We start from the raw sequence: 8,625 nt of genomic DNA on the forward strand, positions 1-8,625 counted from the left end.
TGGAATAGTGTGTTTTGTCAATAAATAAAAAAAGAGGCGTTTTAATCCGATTAATCGAGAAATAATCGGCCAACTAATCGATTATCAAAATAATCGTTAGATGCAGCCCTACTCTCAATGAAACATTTTTATATGAAATGCTTTAATCTGAAAATGCTCTGTGAGGTTCGTAACTAATTCTGTCTGCTCTCACCTTGCCATGGCCAGCTTTCCCTCGGATGATCTCCGGAGCCATGTACTCTATAGTGCCACAGAATGAGTACGTCCTCTCTTTCTACACACGAACAAAACACAGCAGCACACTAGATTACAACACAACGTGGATACAATGAAAAACAATCCAGTCTACAGTTATTGGCCCAGTTTCACAGACAGGGCTTAGACTGAGCCGGGATTCGGCCATAGCTTACGTGTGTTTTATAAACGTCCCTTAGGAAGTTTCTGGTGTGCATCTTGTCTGTGAAACCGGGCGATTATGCATTATTCGTTTTAATTTTCTCACCTCCTCTTCCAGAAACTCCTTACTCAGCCCAAAGTCTGTCAGAACCACATGACCATCACTGTCCAATAAGATGTTCTCCAGCTTAATGTCCCGGTACACGATGCCAAGCTGAAACACCAGACCAGATACAGCACTTACAAAACACTGATCATATTTACACCTACATTAAACCATAAACCTCATCATAATCTCTTTTTTTTTTATAGCTGCTGCAATGAATTTCCAATTTCTTTAACTCTGATCTCAATTTAATAGAAACTGATTATAAAAGTTTGACGCTTAAATATTACTGATAATTATCATTTCTCCCAAACTCAGTGAGAGCGGAGGCCAGTACCTTGTGCAGGTGCTCCAGGGCCAGAATGATTTCTCCCACGTAGATCCTGACCTCATCCTCGGAGAAATGGTCTCTCTGATACAGGTGTGTAAACATCTCTCCTCCGCTCACATAGTCTCCCAAACAAACACACACTCACAGCGTTTTCCAAAAACACTTATTTACTAAAAGACAAACAGCTAGAGCTAAACAACTAGGGCTGGGTGGTGTGAGCGATGATCATTTTACACAGCACAGTCACAAACTGACAAAGTTCACTTTTCATTTTAATTTTTGTATTTTTGTACTTTTTATTATTTTTTTGTTCTTTTTGAATATTACTCTTTGTGTTTAATAAATTTTTTCATGTCAGATTTAGTTCTAGAAGCATCAGTCGAGCATCAGAAGAGGACAGCAGCTTTTTCTCGTTAGATTTTAGCGCGGTTGTCATTGGTAGGAAACACTGTTTTGCTTACTGTGTTTAAACGCGTGCTCAAGTCGCATTTGTTCTCGTGCGTATCACGTGGCTTTTCAGTTTTGGTTTGCTAGGCAGTAAGTGGCAAGCCCCTCCCCTCGAACACAGATGAGCCAATGGCAGTCGAGTATCAGTTGCACGGGGAGCAGAACTCGGACATCTGTAGGTTTCAGCGCCATAGAGAAACACTGGAAGATCCGAAGCTTGCATCGTTTTTATGGGGTTTATGCTTCAAAAATGGAAAAACGATGTGTCTGGGGTACTTGTAACCGTGATTCCAGGTATCCTGAGAGGATAGGCAATGGAATTTATTTTATTCCATTTCATAAACCCAAACAAAACGGAGCAAAATGTCCCAAACAAGCATTCACCCCCAATCCCAACAAAGACAAAAACGTTTGTTTTCTAGTTCTCATACACTCATTAAGTTGCAATTTTCATCAGCTAAAGCAAAATGTTAATGTCACCTTGAGCTTTAGCAAGGTATCTTTGGCTAAAACTAGCTAACGTTAAAGTTAGTGAGTCCATTCAGACCTAAACAGTGTAGGGCAAGAACACATAAACAACGTCTCTTCATATTAAACTGGTTAAATGTAATTAATTGAATCGTACCCTGCTTATTCTCACTATGTGCTTTCAAATCTCTACTATTACTCATAACACTCGTAAATCACGCTCTGTATGTTGGAGGCAGCACAATCCTAATAATCTACAGCCTGTCCCTCTGACCTCTACTACTTTACTCTCTATTCCAGTTGGTCTCTGGAACTGCCAGTCTGTTAACAAAGCAGATTTCATTTCTTCTATTGCTACTCATTCCGGTCTCAACCTCATGGCACTGACTGAGACTTGGATCAAACCTGAGGACACTGCCACTCCCGCAGCCCTCTCCACTAATTTCACTTGTTCCCACACCCCTCGTACGACTGGGAGGGGTGGAGGTACTGGTCTGCTTGGTCTCAAATGAATAGAAATCTGATCTTCAACCATCTCTTACAGGTAACGGTCCATTTGAATCACATGCAATTACTATAACCCACCCTGTTAACATCCACTTTGTATGTTTATCGTCCCCCAGGTCAACTGGGAAACTTCTTGGAGGAGTTGGATGTGTTACTATCAAGCTTTTCTGAAGATGGTACTCCTCTGGTACTGCTCGGTGACTTCAGCATCCACCTAGATAAACCCCAGGCTGCTGACTTCAACACTCTGCTCGCCTCATTTGATCTCAAGCGAGCGTCTACTGCAGCTACACACAAATCAGGAAACCAAGTAGACCTTATCTACATGTGCCCCTCTGATAACACTTTAGTTACACCACTGCACACCTCAGACCACTTCCTCATCACTTTAACCTCAGACTGACTACACACACAACACACACTCCTCCGCAGGTCACCTTTCGGTGTAACCTACGCTCACTCTCTCACTCTCTCCTATCCTCTATGGTTTCATCCTCTCAGTTTTCAGCACTGGACACTAATACCACTACTGACCCTCTCTACCCCTCTCTACCATCTTGCTTAGACAAGCCACCTGGCTGTCCGATGTTCTAAAACTATTGGTCTCAGCCAACCCAGCACTTCATCACAACTTCCTTATACAACCACTGGCTCTGCACCAAGATACAGTACCTAAACTCACTAGTTCAGACTTATGCTCCCTCCAGAAGCTTGCGTTCTGCAACTGAACGTAGACTCGTTGTTTCAGACTTATGAGACTTAAAGTAGCTTGCGTATGTTTTCCTGGACTGTGTCCAGCTGCTGGAACGACCTGCAGATCTCAATCCAAGCAGCTGAGTCTTTAGCCATTTTAAAAAAATGTCTAAAGTCATTTAATACTAGTACTTATCTATTCAGTTCTGATCTATTCAATCCTATTCTATTCTATTCTAATCGCTCTAATTTATTTAAAATTAATTTGTAAGTCGCTTTGGATAAAAGCGTCAGCTAAATGATTAAATGTAAATGTAGTTCAGTTTTAGTTTATTTACTCCAGTTAGTAATTTTAGTGTTTCAACTTATTTAAGTGCCCCTTTTATTCCAATTTGGAATATTGCCTTTCATGCAGTGTGTAATGTGGACGAAAGCCGAAAGTAGACAATAAATAAAATATTTTCTCCTAAAAGAAAGAATTGACTCTGAATAGCTGAAACGAGTCGTCAGTAATTCGAATCCCACTTCTGTGACGACTACACGTCACAGGTAACACGTTAGCTGGCCATGAACAACTCGACCCTCCTTCAAACATTGCATCTTGTTCATGTCAAGTACGCACTGTACGCGGTAGACCAATCACAACAGACTGGGCCATCTGACCAATCAGAGCAGAGCAGGCTCAGGGAAAGCAGGGGTTTAGAGAGACTGACTCTCAGAACTGATTCAAATGAATCGTTTGGGAATCGCTGGAAAATGAGGTGATATTAAATGCATGTTTTGAAAAAACAAAAGTGTTTTTTGACCTTGCATGCATGTAGAACTATTGTAGGAGACTCCCGAAACAATATTAGGAAGATTAAAAATGGCATAATGGGGCACACTTTAAAGCAAGCATTTAAAAGTCATTTATATCCTACAGTAGATATGTTTCCATCCAAATTTGTGAATTTAACTTGTGCGCAAAATTGGAATATCACACAAAACATAAGACAAAGAGAACAAAACAGTCACTTTCTGAACATCACTAAGAACATGGTGACTTGCTGCAGCAGGAGAAGCCACTGTGGCTCTTTCTTCTTATACAGTAAATTACCTGCGTGCACATGAAACACCACAAATGCGAAATGTGTTTCCATCGTAGTTTATATGCATATTTTCTCCTAGCCAATAAAAATTGTATTTAGCTGAGTGCATAAGACTTTATGTGCAGTTTTAGAATTTATGCACATCTCACCGTATTTTTATTCAGTGCATTTTTATGCGATACCCCAAACTGCACATTAAAAATAGGAGGATTGAAACATCATCTTGTTTACACCAGAGTACCGAGATGCTGGAGAACTAAACGCACCCAGACCTACTGTAAACACAGCTATACTACAGACAGCATGCACGAGTGTGTATCCTGTGCTCACCGAGTATGAGATGCAGCTTGGTTTGCGTCTGAAAGGCGTAGTGAAGGGTGACCAGGAAGGGAGACTGGCGGATGTGTTCCAACACCTGCCGCTCTGTCCGAGTGTGCTCAGCCGTCTTTGCCTTCTGAACGATGGCTGCTTTCTTCAAAACCTACAGGGGGAAAGATCATAACATGCTTTCATAATAAAAAATAGAAAGAAAAACAACAACATTCGAATAAAACTGTACTTGTCACTTTGTCAAGACTTTATCAGTCCAATAGGAGATATTCTAATTTCCATTCTAAGAACCAGAGCACAGCGCCAAAAAGTCAACAAAAAATACTCAGTTGTTCATCTTTCATCTAGCATTTAATATGCATATATATATATTTTTATTTTTATTTTTTTATGCACCAAAAAGACGGAGCGCAACACAACAGCAGTGCAATAAATCTGACTAAAATATACATTTTTGCTAAATATTTGTTGTTGGACAATAAATTTTAATTTTAAACTAGTTATATAATTATGACATTTTTAATTTTGAAATATACTTTTAAGATAGCTGTAACTGTAAAGTGACTACTGTAATGGGTTAATCAAAATATAATGCAATTACTCTGTGCTTTTGTTCTTATTTCTATTCATTTTTAGTTTAGTGAATTTGACTTCTGCATTAAAAGCATTATTTTGTTTTTAGAGTGTAATGTTACAGTGTTAGAATATAATGTGATTTTATAATACATATAACACACAGCCTACATTGTTACATTCACTAGATTAGTTTTCAATGCCTTTAATATAAACATTGTTTCATTAGACAACATTAGGCAGGATGTAAAGACAAAAAATAAAAATAAATAAATAATTCTATATATTTTGTATATAGCAATTCAACCAAAAACCACAGAGATATGATTATTTGGCAATATCACCCAGCCCTACTTCAACTTAAACTCAACGAAAGTGTCATGTTTCGTTAATAAATAAATAAATAAAACTATTTAAAAAAATTTAACCAAAATAAGAAATATTGCCTTCATAAATAATTTATTTTAATTATTTATATAATTGCTCTATTTAAGTTATGTTGACTTCTCAAGCTCTGTGTTGTTCTAACTGAAGGACAAGCAGCACGTGTGATAAAAGCAGCACAAACCTTCATGGCGTAGAGTTTGCCTTTATCATGACCGCTGATTTTTCTGACCAGGAACACTTTCCCGTAAGCTGGAGAAGAGATGCAGACATTTAAAGAGACGGCTCGAGTGAGCGTTCTGTTCTCACACGCTTATTAAACTGAGCAGAACACTCTCGCGCTCACCTCCAGTGCCCAGCACTTTCAGAAGCTCGAAGTTCTCCATCCCGACTTTCTCTGTGTATCCTGTGAGGTTTGCTGAGAAGAGACCCCCCCACACACACACACACACACATCAGCACAATACTGCATCAAATACACTACATACGATACCAAATATAATACTGTCTGATATTAATACTGAATAATACTTTCTTATGGCTGATAACCTGTATGACTGCAAATGCAACATGTAACAAAATGCACACAACAGCAAAACATTATTCATAATTCATTGATTCTCCCTCGTTTAAAATAAATATTTGAATAATTAAGTCTCACATTGGCATGTTTACGGTTCTCTGATGATGCTTAAGAGTCTCATGACATGCAGGTAAACTTAAAATATTGAATCTTGTTTAGTAAGTGTTTCTTTTTGATTGTTTTTTAAAAACTTTTAAATGAGTTGTTAGGTTTAACCTCACAACCCCCTGCAGTTCCTTTACGAACCTCAGTTTGGGAAACCTTTAATGCACTTCATGTTGTTAATTACAACAAATGGAATATATTTTCTCTGTATTTTTTATATCAATACGGTACACGATTACTCTATTTAAATCAATGTGATTAAGTCAGGTCAGAAGTAATCTAACTCTATTTTCTTCTCATTTGGTCCAAAATATATGAAATATGTGAAATATTTGTACAATTTAAAACAGCTGTTTTCTGTGTGAATCTCTGTTAAAGTGTAATGTATTTCTGTGATGTGCAGCTGTATTTTCAGCATCATTACTCCAGTCTTCAGTGTCACATGATCTTCAGAAATCATAATAATATGATGATTAACTGCTCAAGAAACATTTCTGATTATTATTTTTTCTGTGATGAATAGAAAGATCCAAATTCAGCATTTATCTGAAATAAAAAGCTTTTGTAACATTATACACTCTACCAAAATTCTATTCAAAAGCCTGGAGTCAGAATTTATTTATTTATTTATTTTTAGAAATAGAAATTAATACTTTTATTCAGCAATGATGCTTTAGAATGATCAGAAGTGAACTTTCTATTCATCAAAGAAAAACAGAAAAAGGATCTACTCAGCTGTTTTCAACATTGATAATAATCAGAAATGTTTCTTGAGCAGCAAATCATCTTATTAGAATGATTTCTGAAGATCATGTGACACTGAAGACTGGAGAAAATACAGCTTTGATCACAGGAATAAATTAGTTTAGCATATATTCACAAAAAAAAACTGTTTTAAATAGTAAAAATATTTCACTTTTTTTTTTTTTGGATCGAATAAATGCAGGTTTTGTGACCACAACAGAGTTCTTAAAAAAATAAAAAAAAATCTTAGGGTTCGGAAACTTTTAAGTGTTAGTGTAGTCTGATTGTAACGGCTGAGATGTAATGTAGCGGATGCCGGTTCTGCTACAGTTTCCGCGGAGTGATCGGAGTCATCGTACCGCTGGTGATGCGGTGCTCGACGGTGCACACTGGCTCTCGGTCCGAGTCCTCGCCGCTGCTGTCGCCGGACATCGTGAGCTTCGGTCAGGCAGAAGACTCCCGGTACACGAGGATTTCTGATCTAACGCAAAACTCTGCACGTTATGACATGTTTGTGTTGTAATCTCCGCTCACAATCCCTCTGACATCCTGCTGGGAACTCTGATCTAATCACGACCTAAATATTAATCTCCACTTCTGACAGCCGCATACTTTAATATCTTTCTGAACGAGGCGCGGTACTCCAGTTAACTGATGATAATGCGGCCCGTGAATGCCTGTTATTTCCGTATTTCCAACTTCGACCGATCCGAGCCGATCCCGTTAGCGCTGTTTAACCGAAAACACTCTCGAAACACAGCGATATTGGCTCGTTAACGATAGCGTCCGTGCTAACTATCATCCATGACGGATCTCGCTCAGAATGTCTCCAGCAGCGGCTCACTAGCGCTGAATATGAGGTGTGATAACTGCACCGTTTTACTCCGCTGCTCCTTCCTTCCGGGTGTAGTTACGCCCGACTCGCGTTAAAACATGCGTTTGTTTGGGAAAGGAAATGAATTGAACGACAAACGCCTGGAAGAAAGTGTAGTAAGGATCATTTCGGCTACGGAAGCCGAGGTAGTGCTGTTCGAAGCGCGAACCAATCGCCGCTTTGAATCGGTTCTTTCGAGCGAAACGATTCGCGCGAAGCGAACTTTGGCTACGTTCCTTTTGTTTAAAATGTGTGAGGTGAGGTTGGAGACACAAAGAGCGAGTAGCTGCATTTGGCTTTATTTCATTAGAAAACATGATATAAATGCACGTTTGAGTTACGTCTCCGTCTGAACGAGTCAATGAATCGTTTTATGAATTGATCCATTAGATTGAACCGTTCGAACGAACCGATTCGCTAAAACGATCCTGACTTTCAGATAGTGAGCCAGACGTGTGTGTGTGTGTGTGTGTGTGTGTGTGTGTGTGTGTGTGTGTGTGTGTGTGTGTGTGTGTGTGTGTGTGTGTGTGGTTGGGTCTCTGTGTAGGTGGCGAAAGACAAAAAAGCTGGTGCAGTCCAGCTCAGCCTCTCCCAGTAAAGACAGCTTCTATCTCGCACACCCTGTTTGGATCTCAAGTTGCATGTGTGTAATTGTTAGGTTGTGTGTAAGCTCTGTTTTGAGCTGTTATCAAATCCCATCCGTGGAGGCCACATCTCACAACTCGCAGGACGTCAAGGATCTGCTGCTAATGTCTCGATGCCAGAAACCAGTCCATGACTCCAGGCCTTGAGCCGTTTTAGGCAAGAAAAACTTCATGATGTTAGGCAGGTGGGTTTAATGCTGTTCAGGGTATATAGTGATACTGGAATTTTTGTATTGGAGGACAGAAATCGATTCTCTGTTTTGACAGTTTTGAATGACATCTTTTAAACCAACATTGATAACCACAGCTAGAGAAACCACATGTTTGTATAACTGGACCTTTGACTCAGAGC

The 8,625-nt window shown here is 39.2% G+C and overlaps 1 protein-coding gene across 1 annotated transcript in view; it reads right to left on the reverse strand.

Annotated features, from left to right (window-relative positions):
• Nucleotides 1–7,784, reverse strand: part of LOC109062129 (ribosomal protein S6 kinase alpha-4-like) — a 20,935-nt gene extending 13,151 nt beyond the window's left edge. Inside the window, exons 1-7 of the mRNA XM_042757061.1 lie at nucleotides 7,115–7,784; nucleotides 5,670–5,741; nucleotides 5,508–5,575; nucleotides 4,367–4,517; nucleotides 840–955; nucleotides 503–610; nucleotides 194–274 (exon numbers count right to left, since the gene is read on the reverse strand). Of these exons, the coding sequence (XP_042612995.1) occupies nucleotides 194–274; nucleotides 503–610; nucleotides 840–955; nucleotides 4,367–4,517; nucleotides 5,508–5,575; nucleotides 5,670–5,741; nucleotides 7,115–7,187 (669 nt within the window). The 5' untranslated portion in view covers nucleotides 7,188–7,784. The remainder of the gene's footprint in view (nucleotides 1–193; nucleotides 275–502; nucleotides 611–839; nucleotides 956–4,366; nucleotides 4,518–5,507; nucleotides 5,576–5,669; nucleotides 5,742–7,114) is intronic.
• Nucleotides 7,785–8,625: the final 841 nt, after the last annotated feature.

The sequence above is a fragment of the Cyprinus carpio genome, chromosome A5 (genome assembly GCF_018340385.1).
Source record: "Cyprinus carpio isolate SPL01 chromosome A5, ASM1834038v1, whole genome shotgun sequence".
NCBI classification, from domain to species: domain Eukaryota; kingdom Metazoa; phylum Chordata; class Actinopteri; order Cypriniformes; family Cyprinidae; genus Cyprinus; species Cyprinus carpio.